The sequence below is a fragment of the Anopheles funestus genome, chromosome 2RL (assembly GCF_943734845.2).
Source record: "Anopheles funestus chromosome 2RL, idAnoFuneDA-416_04, whole genome shotgun sequence".
In the NCBI taxonomy this organism is placed as follows: Eukaryota; Metazoa; Arthropoda; class Insecta; order Diptera; family Culicidae; genus Anopheles; species Anopheles funestus.
Genome location: NC_064598.1, coordinates 68,608,405 through 68,625,447, shown reverse-complemented (window position 1 = coordinate 68,625,447; position 17,043 = coordinate 68,608,405). Strand labels below are relative to the sequence as shown.

General features: G+C 41.9%; 3 protein-coding genes across 5 annotated transcripts; 2 read left to right on the top strand and 1 right to left on the bottom strand.

Moving 5' to 3' along the window:
- The first annotated feature begins 217 nt into the window (after positions 1 to 217).
- On the top strand, positions 218 to 2,296 carry LOC125766354 (uncharacterized). The gene has a single exon (XM_049432220.1). The coding sequence runs from the start codon at positions 815 to 817 to the stop codon at positions 1,784 to 1,786; it is 972 nt and encodes a 323-aa protein (XP_049288177.1). The 5' UTR covers positions 218 to 814; the 3' UTR covers positions 1,787 to 2,296.
- A 219-nt stretch (positions 2,297 to 2,515) lies between these two features.
- Positions 2,516 to 5,466, bottom strand: LOC125766316 (protein MCM10 homolog). The gene has a single exon (XM_049432145.1). The coding sequence runs from the start codon at positions 5,308 to 5,310 to the stop codon at positions 2,929 to 2,931; it is 2,382 nt and encodes a 793-aa protein (XP_049288102.1). The 5' UTR covers positions 5,311 to 5,466; the 3' UTR covers positions 2,516 to 2,928.
- Positions 5,467 to 5,582: 116 nt separating this feature from the next.
- On the top strand, positions 5,583 to 13,234 carry LOC125766336 (facilitated trehalose transporter Tret1-like). 3 transcript variants are annotated; one of them, XM_049432187.1, is made up of 6 exons: positions 5,583 to 6,229; positions 6,288 to 6,440; positions 11,059 to 11,315; positions 11,392 to 11,583; positions 11,696 to 11,844; positions 11,916 to 13,234. In XM_049432187.1, exons 2-6 carry the CDS (start codon positions 6,424 to 6,426, stop codon positions 12,840 to 12,842), a joined length of 1,542 nt encoding a protein of 513 aa, XP_049288144.1. In that variant the 5' UTR covers positions 5,583 to 6,229; positions 6,288 to 6,423; the 3' UTR covers positions 12,843 to 13,234. The 3 variants fall into 3 exon arrangements, with proteins under 3 accessions (XP_049288144.1, XP_049288143.1, XP_049288145.1); XM_049432186.1 differs by having other exon boundaries at positions 5,583 to 6,440; XM_049432188.1 differs by lacking the exons at positions 5,583 to 6,229; positions 6,288 to 6,440 and adding an exon at positions 8,258 to 8,628 and having other exon boundaries at positions 11,916 to 13,233.
- The last annotated feature ends 3,809 nt before the right edge of the window (positions 13,235 to 17,043 follow it).

Below are 17,043 nucleotides of genomic sequence, written 5' to 3'. Positions count from 1 at the left end.
TCTACTGCAGGATACATTTCCTTATGTGTTGTCTGCTAAAGCAAAACCCGTTCACCCTACAGCGAAATTACGATAGCAAAACCAATTTAGTGTTATCCAATAAAAAATAATTTTATTGAAACCCGAAGTTTGCTGTCCTGAATAGAAACTAGAGTTTTGCATTGGAAGAGACACATTAAAGAAGTTTGTTGTTTTTGTTTTGGGTAATAGAATGGTAATGTAATTCGTTGTAGGCAATTTCTTTCCGAATTTTACACAATTTAGTGAATTTCTCCATTCAAAACGAATCGGAACCAGCAAAGCCCGCTGAGCCAATCGACCGTACAATATAAACACGACCGCACCTGGTCGCCCATAATATTTACCTTTTTTCTACGACGACAGCAACGTCAAACAGAGGCATAACAAAAAAAAAAGTTTTTCACAAAAAGGTGTTCCACTTCTCGAAAGTGTTGTTTAGTTTTGATTAGTACAACTTGGGGTAGGGCTGGTCCCCAGAAAGGGACACCACGTATCGGTTGGTAGGGGATTGCAATGAAACGGTCAATTAATTAAGCGAGAACACTCGCAGAAGTGTACGAACAGAAAAATCGGCCATAGTAGGCAGTGCGCTTGATTACATACCAGCGAGAAGTTCCAGCCAAGTTGGACACGCTCTGATTGCCATCTCAAGGCGTAAGAGGCTATTGGCATCTGTAAGCGGACTCCAACATCAAGCCATCGAAAGGGCTTTTCCTTTTGTGCGGTGTACGAGGCACTGCAAAGCGCGTTACTAATTTTACTTTCGACCGCGGTCAGTCAAGGTTTGCGCACGATGAATTCCACACCGGACCGCACGTATGTATCGGATTACTTTGCCAATCTGAACGAAATCTCCAAAAAGATTGCGCTCGACATCGACGAGATACGCGGCGCGTACGAACACATCTGGGACGATCTGAGCCGCGAGGAACAGATGGAAATCGTGAACGAAACGATCATCAAACCGGAGTTGGCGTTGAAGTACTTTGACAATTTCTCCACATCGACCGATTCGCTGCAGCGAATCCTTGGTACCGATGAGGACGACACCACCGGCGAGGAAGATCGAAATGCCAACCTGTACGATGGCAAACGTTTGCAGACTTACCAGTACGTGCGAACCGGGCGCAAACTAGTGACGGACGACAGTGTGGGCCTTTACCGGGACGAACATTCGGCTCCGTTTTCGCACAAAACCAAAAGCCAAATAAACTTAACCATCTTCCCACCGGAAAAGAATGGCAAGGATACGGACAAAGCGGATGCCAGTGCAAAGGCAGCGGGACTGCTGGCGAAAAAGTTGCTGCTCAAATCACCAAAATCGGACGATACGAGCGGATTGGCGAAAGGGAAGGGTGTGCTGACGAAGGGAATGTCTAAGGGACACGAAGAACCATCGAAAGAGCTGCCCGCGTACGATAGCGAACAGAACATCATTCTGACAGAGGAAGCGTACGGCACAAAGGCAACCGGAGCGGGCTTTTTGAGTAAGTTTAACAATCTCATCTTTAACCAGGCACCGATAGAAATGACGACGGCAGCATCGGCTGCTTCGATCAACGGTAGCGACGAGATCGATGGTACGCTCGAGCAGGACGAGTTCGATACGGATAACGATAAGGTGAATCTGTTCACCAAGAGCTCGAAAAACGAGTGCCTTCACCGTGCGCAATCGTCCTCGGTCGAGGAGGATGATAAGAACTACGACGAGCTGAACAGCTTGCTCGGCAATAGCAAAGGGTTCGATTTTCTGAACAATTGGTAAATCGGTTTGCGGTCTTGCCCTTAGCCATTATCACTCCCTACACCAGCCCTCTAGTCGCGTTAGTTTGCTGTCGATTTATGACTCCGCGCTTGCTGTAAGTAGTTACGCTAACGGACAGGGTTTCAACGTTTGGTTAGGCAATTCGCAGGCGCGGCAGAAACAATGATCGTAGAAAATTTGTTTAAACAAAAAACACAGCAAAGCAGTTTTTTGCAACTTTCTTTTTCACTTCCAATCGCACCAAAGCTGGCGATTATAGCCTTTTCTAAATTAGCCTAGAAAACATTAAAGAAGCATAATTATTTATCCTCTTACTAGCCCTAAACCCCCACTATGAAATACTCATACGAGAACAAAATGAACAATATCAAGTAATTCCAAACAGACTGATTACATTGCGCTCCACATATAGAACGTTCGGTAAACACAAAAAAAAACAATCACACAGTAGTAGAACCTGAATTACTCCTGCGAGTGTGTGGATCATATAACTGAAACCAAAAAACAAAAGAATTTACTGTGCGTTTACAACCTTCTAGGCATCGACTCACGGAAGGGACAGACATGACATATGTTCCCTGCATCCTTTAAAGGCCATTCTTACGGAACGTTAGAAATTAGGTGTAGGTTTACAAAGTGAGAATTTCGCACTCGCTCAAGAGTGTCGTTTACACATTATTCGTATCTTATTGTTTCATTCACTACTCATTTTGTTCATTAGTTTTGGAGATCGCATATTTATTCATTGATTTGCAGTTTAAACTTAGTCAGAAGGACATCATCTACATTGTTGCTCATCGAAACCGCAGATATCAGTAAACGGTATATACCTCATCTTCACAACATGTTGCGCGGCCGCCTAGTGATGATATTGGAAACAAACAAACAATGATAATAGCTGCAGCAAAACTCACACACATTTTTTGTATACAACTATATTCAATGCTCTCGTAGAAAGAGCTAATAAAGCATAATTCGTACATTAATCAAAGATCTAAGAAGAATTCCCAAACGTTCCCGAAATGGTTGCAGGTTGAGAATAACTACATCTTCCAAAACGAAGCTTTCCATGTATCAGTCAGCTGTGATACATTGATTAAATCTCTTCTTTCTCTTTTAGTGCACGCAAAATCGAATCGAAATCAACTTTCCTCCGGTACGAGCAAATTCAAACTAGCACATGCCCCAGCCAAACTGCCCAAATATTTCTCCTCATCGCCCCGAATCGAAAGCACATCGCCTATCTGTACACCGCGCTTTTCCCGCATCATGGCACACCGTTCCCAGCGTGAACTTTGGCACGCCTTGCAACTAACCTTCGGTATGCGGAACAAGCTAACGGTTCGGTTGCCACAATCGGCACAGCGGAAGAATCGCTTTTCCGCATCATGCACCCGCAGCTGATGTCCTTCGGTTTTGCAACGATCCGCAGCGGAAAAGGCAATATACTTACACTGGGTACAGCTGACCGCCTTACAGGGCACCTTGAACGTGTTCAGCATCTTCTCTTCCATCGATTCCTTGCGTTCGAGCGATTTGAAGTATTGCTCCTGTTGGGCATTTTCGCTTGCCACTACCAAATCCTGATGAGAGGAAGATGCGTCTATGATGCGTTTTATATGCTCTTTTTTGGCACGTTCCTTCTCTTCCGTTTCTTCCTGTAGCTTTTGCCGCTTTGCCACATTCTCCTCAGCGGGTGCATTTTTCGATAGCTCTTCCAGCACTCGCTTTTTACCCTGTTCCGTTCCTCGGTACTTGATGAAATTTGGGTCTGCTTTTTCGATCGGTTTTTGTTTGATAATTTCCGTTGCACGGGCACGCGATTGGAGTGCCTTCTTGAGCGACACTTTTTGCTTCGTAAAATCAATATCAAACGAATCTCTGCTTAATTGCGGTACCATTTCAAGACTAAACTTGCGATTCGCTAGTGAGCTGGATGGTGATGTTCCTGCTGACTGAGTGGTAGTCGGTTGGGATTTGGTTACCGGTGATGATGCTTTTATTGCCTGTAACGATTCCATCGATACACCGAGACTTTGCAGGCGCTTAATATCTTTCACACGTTGACCAACGTTAAGTTCGATTCTGGCTGCGGATGATTTTTGCGGCTTAGCTGCTGTGGCAGCGGCACGATAAGACGGTACGGATGATGACGAAGCTGCTGGCGTGGACGATGATGATCCAGTTGCACCACCAGTGCCTCCTCCCCCATTGCTACCTTCAAACGGCGATCGAAAGTAATCCGACAACGTCATCATACGGTTACGATCTTTCTCGATCTGTTTCGGGTGTTTCACCGCTTTCACTGCACTAAAGCTTTGGCCTCCGTAAAACACCTCATTCTTTCCGAGCACTTTGTTCCGTAGCTCGTTCAACCCACGGCCACCCGTCGACGTTAAGATACCGCCCCGATTGCCTGCCTTATTGTACTCCTGCTTGATGTGGTACACACAGTATTCGCACTTGCCCAAGTTTACTATCGACGTGCAGCGCTCACCATTCTTCTTACGACTACGGCAAGTACCAAGGTCACGTGACTGTCCCAACACCATCACCTTCGTAGCGCGATCAATGGACAAAGTGGCTTCGATGTTTTTTCCGTTATTATTATTGAGAACGTTTGGATTCAATACAGCCAACGCCGTGCCTTCGGCTGTTTTCCACAAATCCTTATAGGCTTGGCCGAAAAGGAACAAACTAACCATCTTGATGTCACCGTGCAGATCGCTCAACTTCCAGATGGCGAACTGTTTGCCCTTTTGCGTTGTTTTCGTAGGGCTCTTGCTAATCAGTACACCGCCGATCACCCAATCCTGCTGCAGATCGACTGTTTCGACAAAGTTACGAAGACGCATGAATGGGACCGCTTTTTTATCCAGCATCCGTTCCTGCAACGTTTGGCTAGACACGAGAGGATGAACGATGCGCAGTCCGAATATAGGATCGGTGTGAACTGTCGCTTGAAAAACAGTCGGAATTGTCCCATTGCTGGTCGGAGATTGTTTGGATAGATTGGTGATGTGTTTTGAGTCCTGTTTATCACCATTCCTAGGAGTCGATTTTAATGCGTCTGGTTTGACCACAGCACCTGCTGACGGAGTCTGTGGAGAGCTTCGGTTGATTTGCCGCAATTTTTGGTCCACCCATTTTGATAAAGTTTGATCTGTTTTTTCTGCTTCTTTCGTTTTTAGTAGATCGTTAATTTGCCTCCCGTACTGATTATACTTTCGTTCGAGAAAGTTTCTCGTTTCTTCCTCGTCCGATGAATCAATGTCTGCATCAGCGGTCACAGTTCCTTCTGCTGGCGCAGTGGAAGATTGTGCTCCATTTATGTTGCTTTCCGTATCAGTCACCAGAAAATTGGACCCTTCGACAGTTAACTTTGGTTTTGGGACATCTACCGTGCTGCTGTTGTTAAGTTGGTCCGTTTGTTCACTTTCATTTGCCTCGGTGTTTTCGTCATAATTTTCCAACAATAACTGCTCAAGCTCATCAACATCCAGGTCTGCTATTCCATCGGACATTTTGCAAATCAAAGTTTAATAAACTTAACTGATAAGTTTTTAATTTTTACACGCTCACGTAAACTGAACTGAAAATGTGACTTGAAATTGTTTACAAAATTTCCCGCCTTTCTTTCACCGACTGGCATTTCAAGGGGTTGGTCGAAAAATCGCTTCCCCGGACGTCAAATCGAGTCGACAAAAAACGCTTGATTTTTGTACGTATTTTTAAGAAACTTGGTTTTGAAACCTTCTTTAGAAACTGAATTACATATTTTTATGTATAGGTTTTACGATTTATCAAAAATATTATCAGTTTTTCTCATTATTTTCTTATGTTTTCAACAACGAAATGAAATGGGGACACCTTCATATATGTACCTTAGTTTCTTCCTCTAGCTATCTTGAATTTGTTATTGTTTTTAAAATCCCGAGAGCAAACCGGCAAAAGCGCAAGCAGACCGAACAGAACATTTAATTTACTAGTGCAAAACAGTTTATAGAACTCACCATGGATAATTTATCACCAATGTGTGTCGCCTGTGTTTGAATACAGTATTTTCCGATGTGAAAGATGATAAAATTTATTGCAATTCGTACATTTATAGTGTTTTATTCTGCGTGTACCTTTTTGGTGTTGTCATTGTTATTCAATTTGCAGAGAAATCAGTTTGTGCCATACCGAATTGGCAGTGGTTATATGAAGAATATGGAGGAATTTAATAAATATCGTGACTCTTTGCGGGATATCTTGTACAATCCCTCGTTTAAATGTTCGTTTAAACTCGTTGAAATTGGTGAAAACTTTCGATATGATCGATAGTGAATAAATCCACTATAACAAAAAGTATAGATTAGAACTAAACAAAAGAATGAGAACCATGCCTCAATCCAATCGCTAGTTGCATGTGTCCCCGTAACGGAAATCGTTTGTCACGAGGTGAGATGCGAGATGATGTTCAATGTTCCTTTCTATTCAATGTTTTTCCTTCCTTTAGTTCCAGATCATGTAGCAAATCACGCATAAACTTGCGTGAAGGCTCACGGGAAAAGTGGTCTGCACTGTTCCTGTACGTTTTTTATACCAGCGTCCATTGATTATTGGAATGAAGTGCTCTATCATAAACGTATATCATGCGATATAGTAAAGGGTAAGTGAATAGTTCCAAAATATAATAACACCTCTTATTCAAAGTGGCAGATTATACAAGAAAGAATGATAGCATTCTGTTGTTCTGGCTAAGTTAGTATCAACCTTCTCAAGCCGATACCGGATCAATATGAAATATGCATCAATATGCATTTAACGCATTGCAAAACCCGGAAAAGTTGATGGCAAACCGCATCACAAGGGTGATGATCTTTAGCAGAGCATTAAACTTAGCATTTAACCTTTTTTTTAAGTTTACAACCTTGTTTTCGTTTTCTGCCTGGTCGACCTTCATCTACCAAGGTTGACCCAAATAGTTACTGACCGCACTCAACGGGATGTGCCCGTAGAGAACCGGTTGTCTTTCTTTCAATTATTGAAGTATATTGCACGACCCAGTGCCATAATCTGCCGTTGGTTAAAACAATCTTTTACATATATTAGAAACAAAAATCTCAAATGCAAATATTAAATTTATTTTCTACTACTATGGACTATTAAAGCAAAAAGAGCTACCACCAGAAAGTACAGAACAAAAAGCAATAACGAAACTAGAACAAATACAAGGTTCTGATCGAAATAGCATTAATTGCTACCCGCAAGATTGCACACGCGAAACATAAACTTAGCATTGCAAACAATCATTTTAAGCCCTCAATTTTGCGTTATCAAAGCCATACACAATTGCATCTTTTCGTGCAGAAATGATACACTGTTAATGGCAAAAAAATGGTTGCCCCAAATCCAACACAGGATCGTTCCGGCTACCATATTGTCAACACCTTTTGCCATCTTTTGTTTCATACTTTATCCAGCATTGTTATTAGAAATATCCGTAACGATACGGTGCGAAAGTTCTTTACTAAGTGGATTGGCAATATGAACATAAAACACTGTACAATGGTTAACATCTGCTGGCGTCAGAATGATCCTCATCGATCTTGTTTCCACTCTAGACTACAAACCCTATCTATTTCTATCTATTTATTGATTTTGGTGCATGCTGTGTGCAGTTGGCGAAATTTATAGTGGAAAATTACTCCAATCGTGTCCACCTGGTTAGGGTAGGAAAGAAAAAAAAGAGAATTTTTGTTTATTTGCTCACAGCGGTTATTTACAACCAAACGGTAGTACATAAACGGTGCGCGCAACGATGACGCTTGGCATTAAGTAAGCTTCCAGAACATTGTTAGAAGAACCTTTTGCTTCCTGATAGAGAGTAGGAAAATGACCCATTTAGTACTTGGTTATAATTTTCTCTATTGCATCGTTTTGGCCCAAAAGAACAGCTGACCGAAAACCAAAAAAAAAATGAGCGTATGCATTACGATCAAGGGAAAACATCCGCGCCGAGAGGAAGAAGACCTTGCCCTGCTAACGGCCGGTGCTATCTTTCTTCTTCACACGAACCACGGCACAGGTTGTTTGCGGGTAAAACCCCCGGGCCAACGGTACACACATGTAGCCCAATATATTCAAACCCAAAAGCCGCACACACAGAAATAACCACACAAGTGCAGGGCGCTTGCAAATAGGGGTTTGCGATACGAAAGCGACGACACATCGATAGAAGACACCGTGGATCAGCAGCAGCAGCATCATCATAGGCGAGACGACTGGGACGAAAAAAAAGCGCTAAATAAACGACCGCTTATAACCCGATGGTTTGCGCACGTTTAACCAGTGCGTCTCCATCGCTATGGCATAGGCTGCAGGGATGGAGTGGAGCCTATGCGGATGATGATGATGACGACGCTGATGATGGTTGTGACGATCGTGTCGGTTGGTGGTGGTGTGTGGCGGGTACACAACGTTCAGCATAATACGATCAGCAACCCATCGAAGCCATCCCAGTCGTGTTGAGAAGATCGTCGCGAAAGGAACTGCCTCAAAGTCCTGACTCTCCGGTGCTCTCCGGTGATTGGTTTCTTGCTGATTGGTTTGATTGGTTGCGTGGCGCTTGTAGTGGTGTCCAGTGACCTAAACCGGGTTTTGGTGGCTTTTCGTTTCCTTCCAAGTGAGACACGCGGTTCATTTGCACGCTCAACGTGCACCCTGGCAACAGTTGCGCTTTGCTGCTTGGCTGGTTGTTTTAACGTTTGGTTTTGTGAGTCGTCTCACGCGGTGGCCAGTTTTCACTAGCGAAACCTGTCTAACGGTTGTGTCCCCACTTTTGGCACAAAAAAAAGGTAAGCACCGTCGAGTGGCGTACCAAAGGGGGCGCCAATTTTTTTTAGGTGATTTGCTTATAATTAAGTGAGAGTTATAAAATCATTTGTGTGTATAATTGCAACCAAAAAAAATGCAAAAGGGTTTGTTTGCTTTTTGTGGGAATATTTACTCAACAAAGAAGTTCTTTACGAATAGAAAAGTGGATGCAGCTTTAAGGAATAGGCGTGTTAAGTTTAAATTTTATGTATCGTTTCTTTGTAGTTAAACGAATGTGATATACTGTAAGAGGCCGTTCGTTGTACTAATCTCAACAAACAAATACAGCTTCATCAAATATTGAAGTAAAATCGGTTATTCAGTATTAGAGGTTTGCTTTTAAGAAAGCTTTCAAGATGGTGAATTTACGCAACTTAGAACTTTTCTTCGCTCGATCAAAAAAACACATGTCTACGCAGCTGATTAAATATCGCATAAAAAAACCAATCTGAGTTTCCTGTCTGTTAGGCGCTACAACTCGTTTAGAGGAAAGTCATTTTGTTTTAAATTAAGCGGGTTTTATTTATCGTTACAAGCTATAGTTTGTACTAAATATTATTTAATTTTTTGTTTGTCTTTAGAGATAATAAAATCTCTAGATGAAATAATACATTTTGCTTACAAACCTTACATGGGAATTATTAAAACTTCATAAATATATTTTATGACTGTAATATCGTTTATGTTGCACGCGTGAAAGTAATAAATTGTAAAACAGCCTCAGAAAAATACTCAGACAGACTAAACTAAGGACTTCACCTTCACCGCGAAGGTTATCGAAAGGCGTTTTTTGGGGGTCCCGAAACGGGATTTTACCGACAGTAGTGATTGAGCGATTTTTAAGAGACTCTTTCTTTTCACTCCCTGCTTCTGTTCCCTTTTCAATAAAAAAAAAAAAAATATTATCCCATGTAGAAGGCGTTGAGCATACAAAGATTTTGTTCCATTTTAGCAGTATATACCCTTCACGGGTATGTATTACCAGTAGACGGAAGGTTAATGGCATTGAAAAACGCATCTGTACAATCAGAACCTTCCGATATTATCCACCTCATTGCGTATCTTTCTCTTGTTGATCTTGCTGCCGATAGTAAGGTGCGTTCGCGCGCATCTTCCTGTACCCCACACACCGTAAAGTGTGTCCTCTGGTGGAGGTCTTAAATATTTGCTTACCGATTAACCTTCCCGCTTGCCCTAGGCACTAAGCGTCTAGCTGCAACAAAACTATGTCACGGTCCGCGGGTGAAGAAAGTGCATCATCGGCGCCGTATCAATAGAAAGCGCGAGACTAGAAATGCAAAAACACGGCTGGTTTAAAAATAAACGGTCGCATAAACCCTGGAAGACCAGTGACGATAGCATTTGCGCCCGGTGGTTGGATCTGGCTGGTTTGTGATAGCAACAGCCTGAACGATAGCCTGATCGCGAGATAAAAACAATACCCGCTTGGGAACAAAAGCGTACGGGCCGTACCTCCCGGTACGTCATCTGTTATGTTTGATCGTGCATTACGTGTGGCCTAGTAGATTATACAAGAAGTAATCCTACCTGGACAGCTGGCGGCAGACATGCAGATGGAAAACAACACATCCCGCGCGTATGCAATTTAACTTGTTTACCCGGTACCTATTTCTGGCCCGATATAAAAGCCACCTTCGGTCGGCCGATCGTACGTAGCGCTGGGGTTTGATATCCGCTTTTCAATTCCAGATGTCAGGACTAAGCACACGAGACGATACTAATGCTTTATGCAAACGTATACAAGAATGCCAATACCCGTTCTTGCTCAAGGTTGCAAACCAGTGTGGGTCATTCTTCCTTCCGTTTTCCTTTTTTTGTTTGCGCTATGTTTCGATAAGTGACAATAATTGAGAATTAATAGAGCAAACAGCATGAGGGCATAGTGCATTGCAGTGATTGTGATACGCAGTTTCGTAGCTGCTCCGTGGGTGGCACATTTTTTCAACAATTAGCATACTTATAGTAACTGCTCACATGGGTTCTGATCAGCCAGAATCGTTGAATCATACTGTGGGATCAATATCAAGGCAATGAACGACCTAGACATCTGGTTTACAAAATTTTGTGCCGAATCCAATTCTGACGTCTATGAGAAATGCTCTTCCGGGCGTATTGCTCCCCGTAATATTATAGCACCTTGGCAAAATGGGTTTTTTTTCCTGGGGGGGAATTAACCCCAGACTTTAGTGAGCATAAAAATTGTTAAGCCTGATTTAAAAAAGGCTCATTGGCTCTATTTTCTACTACAGGGACAATACTAGTTGTCATCATTGTGAATGTCAAAAGATATTGTTCCGAGACCTGTTCACAGTCTCTCGATCTAATTCACACCATAGTTTCCATCTTCTACAATGATTTTCAAACACCATTTTTTCCAAACCTCATTGCAGTATTAGAATGGATAAAACAAGAGAAACGCCAACCCCGCCGGCAGATCCACCTGCGGACAAAGCAACCGAGGCAACGGCATCCGGTATTGTGAAGTTGACGAAACGGGCCGCCATTACGCAGGTATTGATCGCCATCGTTGCTAACATTACGATCATTTCTTCCGGCATGGGTATCGGCTTTCCATCGATCGCAATGATGGAGCTAACCAACTCTACCACGTCCGTTGTGCTAACGGAATCAGAAGCGACCTGGTTCGGTAAGTGAAACTTGCTGCCTGATTCTACCGATTCTCGATCACTAGATCACTAACGAACAACAATTGATACCCTTAGCGTCCATTACCTCGATCATGTGTCCTTTTGGAGGGTTACTGTCTGGCTATCTGCTGGATAAGGTGGGCCGAAAGCGAACACTTTACTGCATCAACATCATTTCGATCATCTCCTGGGCGATCATGTCGTTCGCCAACAGTACGGACGCTTCCGTACTGTTTGTGGAGTTGATTGTAGCACGCGTCATCATCGGTAAGTTCGCAACTGCAGCTGCCAAGATTCATATTTTCAATATCTCTTCAAGGAGATACAACTATAGCTAACGAATGAAACGATAAACTAAGAATGTTGTTTCCCACTTTAGGTATCGCTATCGGACTTTCTAGCACACCCGCATCGGTTTATGCTGCCGAAGTTGCACACCCTCAAATGAGAGGTCGGTTAACACTTCTAACTGCCGGTTGTACCGCTATCGGAATGCTTTTGGTGTACTCACTAGGCTACATGTTTAAAGTAAGCTAGCTCAGAATTCTCAGCGTCAGTATCATCATTCATTCTAATCAATCCTCGTTTTACCGCTGCAGGAGGATTGGCGCTACGTTTGTACTATTTGCGGCGTGTTTACTGGAGTATCGCTAATTACCGTGATTCCACTGCCGGAGTCACCCAGTTGGTTGGTGGGTAAGAATCGATCACAGGAAGCGGAACGATATCTGAAAGTTATACGCGCCATCAAGGAGGACAATCATCCGGAGATCAAGGCGGAAATAAAGGCACTGGAGGATAATGTGGCCCGCTTCCGTTCGTCGGAATCATCGAAAAAGCCATCCAAGCTGGTGCAGCTAAAGAAACCCGAAGTCTACAAACCGCTCTTGATCATGTGCACGTTTTTCATTTTCCAACAATTTTCCGGCATCTTCGTGATCATCGTATATGCCGCCAGCTTCTCCGTTGAGGCAGGTGTAGCGATCGATCCATTCCTGAGTGCGGTACTGGTGGGATTAACGCGCGTACTGACCACCATCTTGATGTCGTTCATATCCGATAAGTTTGGCCGTCGTCCACCGGCCCTTTTCTCCGGCTTTGGTATGGCGTGCTGTATGTTTGGGTTGGCCGCATGTGCTGTATATCCGGTAACCGACACGCCGTACAATTGGATACCGACGGCCCTACTAGTGGCGTTCATCTTTACGGCTACGCTCGGATTCCTAACGCTGCCATTCTCTATGAACGCGGAAGTATACCCCACAAAGGTGCGAGGTTTCGCATCCGGGTTGACCATCTTCTTCGGCTACACCATGTCGTTCATCATACTAAAGAGCTATCCGACGATGGTAATCGCCATTGGCAATGAGAACGTGTTCATGTTCTTTGGATTGGTTTCCCTGCTGGGAATCGTGTTCGTGTACTTCTTCCTGCCCGAAACGAAGGGTCGCACGTTGCAGGACATTGAAGATTATTTCCGCGGTAGCAAGAAAGTGGACGCAGACAAACACGACACGAAAGCGTAGACTGGACGAGGCAAAATTTGTAGATAAGCGAACTACTAGTCTGTGATAGAGTCGGCTTAGTTTTGCGGAATTGGGATGTAAAAATAATACTTTTGACATTTTTACGCATAAGCATTTAGGTATTTCTAAACGTATATTTAATAAATTTGAATAAAGTGTTGAAATAAATTAAGCTAAATACGTACAACGGCTGTGTGTAAATAATTAGCCTCGAACCATGATGACAAAGTCCCCGTTTACATTGTAGATCTTCATCGTATGAAATCTTTCGTTGTTAGTGTCCTTTGTTAACCTACTTATTATCTACTGTCTAGATAGGGTTTGAAGCATTAAAGCCGTAGCTCTGTTCAAGGAATATGTCTTTAAACAAAGTCTCTTGTAAACTACCATAGCAATGTCATTCTAAATATCCTCCTGATAAATTACAGCTCGGGTTTGCAGCCGTTGTCTTAATTATAATTCCTATCACCTTAACCTTTCTATCAGTCTACTCTGGCTATTATTTCGTAACATGTTTTTACAAACGCTACTAATGTTATGTTCCTTGAAACGAATTTACTGCCTTAATTATGATGCATGTTAATCTTTTCGCGGTCATTTATCAATCCTATTTTGACACCCTTCCCGGCACATGACACACCAAACGCAATCACTTTATATTAGCTTACGCTTACAACAATTTCTCTGTCCATGTGGACGGGATGAAAAGATATTACTGGAGTCTGGCAAATCTTATTCGTTGAAAAATGAGGTCATCATTTAGCTCACGAAGCTTATCGTTGTAGCGCATGCTGCATCGTCTTTGCACACATGCGGGTCTAAAATCCTTCTGAGAAATTTTCATCCCAACACAATGAAGCAGATTTTGTCCCAATAGTGGGCAAACTATTTGTCTCAGAAGCATTTGTGAATGAAATGTTTTACATGGTACCAGATTCTTCCATTACGACAGGTGTTTTGGTGTACTTTGCTTTGGCAGTGATATGACTAGGTGGCAACCATGATCTTTGCGGTAATTTCAACATGAATCCCGTGGACAATCACATAACTAATATTTCCTTAACAACACAATATATTTATGAAACAAGAAATCATTAGGAAATATGAATTTTCGACTAAAACACCGGGAAACATTTGAACCAGTATCTGAGTCTGTAGGAAAATCTTTCAAAGGATTTAGAATGTTTCAAATGCAGAAACGGTTTTCCTCATGATGAACTCATCCCAATTGATTCTATATTAAATTTAGGAACAAGACAAAGTGGACAGCCGTTGTCCATTTTTCACCGGAAAAAAATCGAATGAGCCTAATATTCAACATCTGATTCATACGGGAAAGTTTTGTTGCACACGTACCAAACTATGGTCCGGTGATCTTGACTTCGCTCCAGCTATCGCTGTTGCTTGTTGATAGCTCACAATCACATGATGCAAGATTGCACGTCTTTTTATTCGTCTCCTTTTGTAGGACTTTGAGGGAAATTTGGGACTTGAGAGATGCCTGGCATTTCTAGCGTTCCGTGACTTTATTTACCTATAGCAGGATAGTCAGTCTGTTGCACGGGGCTACGGATTAGATGCCATTGTATTTGTCATGTAAAGCATACTCTTTTTGGTAGCGTGTCCTCAGCGATCGATTGATAAATTCAATGTACTAAACCAGGAGCCTCGAAACTTTTAAGATGACGGGCCGCTTTGAGTGGAATAGCCACAGCTGAGGGGCGGCCCGGTGGTGCATGTGATAAACGGCGCCAGTCCACACGGCCGGACCGGGTTCAAATCCCATCCGGACCGTCCCCCCGTAGCAAGGACTGACTACCCGGCTACGTGGTAAAAATAAGTCTAGTAAGCCAGAAATGGCCGGCGTGACCTGTAAGGTCGTTAAAGCCAAGAAGAAGCCACAGCTGAGGGCCAATCTCTAGATCTCTCGGGAGGGCCATAGTTTGGAGACCCCTGTACTAAACTAATTAGAGAGATCATTACAAACTGGTAATTGATCAGATCTCCATTCATATGTTAGATAGAAAATCGCTTTAGATCTGAAGTTGTTTCCATAATATTTTCGATTTTTTCCCCAGATCGGTAACATACTCTAGTTTAGTACCGTGACCGTACCATATTACTTGACATTGTTTTAAACATGGCTACAATCTTTATATCAAGCTCAAATAACACCTCGATTAACTATAATATTAGAATATATAATTTTTGTTTATATGTATATAATACAATGGATCTTGGGGCACTCATGCAATGGAATAGCTACTCGACTGTTATATCTAAATATTTAACTAGATATTATGTCCTTGGTACCGAAAGGAGTGTCCTCCAGATTAGAGTTCTCCAGAAAACAAAGGAATTGCTAGCAATACCATTGAAAATGACATTAAAGGACACACCTTTTTAAGTCGTTAATCTTTAAACGATCATGAAACGTATTATCAACATTGTAACGACACAGACATACCCGTTTGTCTTGAGGCTCTGATAAGAAATGGAGATAGTGCTTAGTATTATTACTCAGAAGATAAGTATTATTACTCAGACGCTGCTTTCTAACATTCCATCATCCACTTTCTATAAAATGATATTATGTTGATTCTACTTCACCATAACTTGTTTACGTTTGAACGTTTACGCATTCGCATATTCGCTTTGATCTTCAATTCCCAATGAATCATTTCGCAGAAGGTGTTCCTAATTCTGCTTGCAGTCAATCAATGGAATTATCTTTCTGGTGCCAATATTCACTGAAGTCTATCCTAGGGGTTTATTTGCGTGTGAAGGATTCGATACATGCGTAGATGGCTATCATATGAGCGTTAATTCATCGATCAAGCGTATCGTGAACATCGAAGCGCCTTTGCGACATTATGCGACTGATGCGATGATTCATCGGGTTCGGTTTTCAGTTCCTATTATCCGGCTGGGGGTGTTGTTGATAAAGAATACGTTTCGATTTGAATATACAACGCACTAACCGCTTGAACCACCTGAACATACTTAACACTTCACCAACACAGTTGCGGATGAGTTCGGCTGTGGTAAACATTTCGATTCGTTACTGTATCAAACAAGAAAGTCTTGACCCTGCCATGTTCCCTTACTGACGCGTTACACTGTGATCCCACCAACGAAGATACACTATCGACTGGATGATTTTCCTTGGATTAAACAACTGTTTTATTAGGAACTGCAGACGGCGACTACCTATTTAATGAACGGCGTGATTGGACTGTTCACACTTTCATCACAACACACGCAAAATTGGGCCTGTCTGCGTCGAGGCAAGCCTCTTTGTAATGGCCTTCCGTGTTGCAGACCAGCATGACCTTTAAAACTTTGTAAACCTAAAAAAGTTTACTTATTTCTATAAAATATAAAGAGTAGATAAAGAATCGAGAGAGTAAACCGACATGATAAAACGAGACTGTGATTTCCAATATTAATTAAAAGAAAGTACCTTCAATCGGCATCTAAACCTTCAATCATCAGCCTTCGCGGTTGGACATATTAAACTTATTTTAACTTTTTAGGAAAATATAAAGTTTGTTGATTTTGCAATATCCTATGTACAAATAGTCACCAGGAAATTCAATTAAACTTATAAACACTTCGCATCGAAAATATCAAAAATTATGCTAATGTATCAAACCAAGTAGTTTAAATTATTGTTTATAACACGTTATTTATATGCTTTTTTACAACTTTTTTCATAAATTTGGATAGTGTGTTGCAAAAAAAAACACTTGTGTATATTACGTATATTATTCAAACTCTCACTCCGCCTCTCTTCCTCAACGTGTTCCTTATTGATGCATCGGGCCTTTTCAATTGAGCTATTCAAATGCAAGCATACTGACAAACAGATGGCGCTAGTTTATTTCGCTTGATTGCTAGCAGATGGCGCTAATGTCAACTGTGTTAAATTCAAATTTCCTTTTTGGTTTTTAGCGGGCCATGTGCTCCTGTTTCGGCGCATTTCTAATACCACGTTATTTGCGTTAGATTTAAAAATCTAATATTTAAAACTATTTCAGAAAAATCAATATTTAAAATGCAAACTATTTTTTACATTACAGTCGAAATAAAAACTATCGGTATGAACAAAACAGACTACATTAATTCTATTACATCTGGTATTTATTGCAATTTTATTTAAATTATTGCACTAGGTTGCTACAGCGTTTTAGTAGGTTTT

What these genes read in the sequence shown, in the direction of transcription:
- LOC125766354 (XM_049432220.1), top strand. Translation starts at nt 815, where the DNA reads ATGAATTCCACACCGGACCGCACGTATGTATCGGATTACTTTGCCAAT.
- LOC125766316 (XM_049432145.1), bottom strand. Translation starts at nt 5,310, where the DNA reads ATGTCCGATGGAATAGCAGACCTGGATGTTGATGAGCTTGAGCAGTTA.
- LOC125766336 (XM_049432187.1), top strand. An exon ending in TGTAGCACGCGTCATCATCG is followed by an intron (nt 11,584 to 11,695) that starts GTAAGTTCGCAA and finishes TTCCCACTTTAG; the next exon opens with GTATCGCTATCGGACTTTCT. An exon ending in CACTAGGCTACATGTTTAAA is followed by an intron (nt 11,845 to 11,915) that starts GTAAGCTAGCTC and finishes TTACCGCTGCAG; the next exon opens with GAGGATTGGCGCTACGTTTG.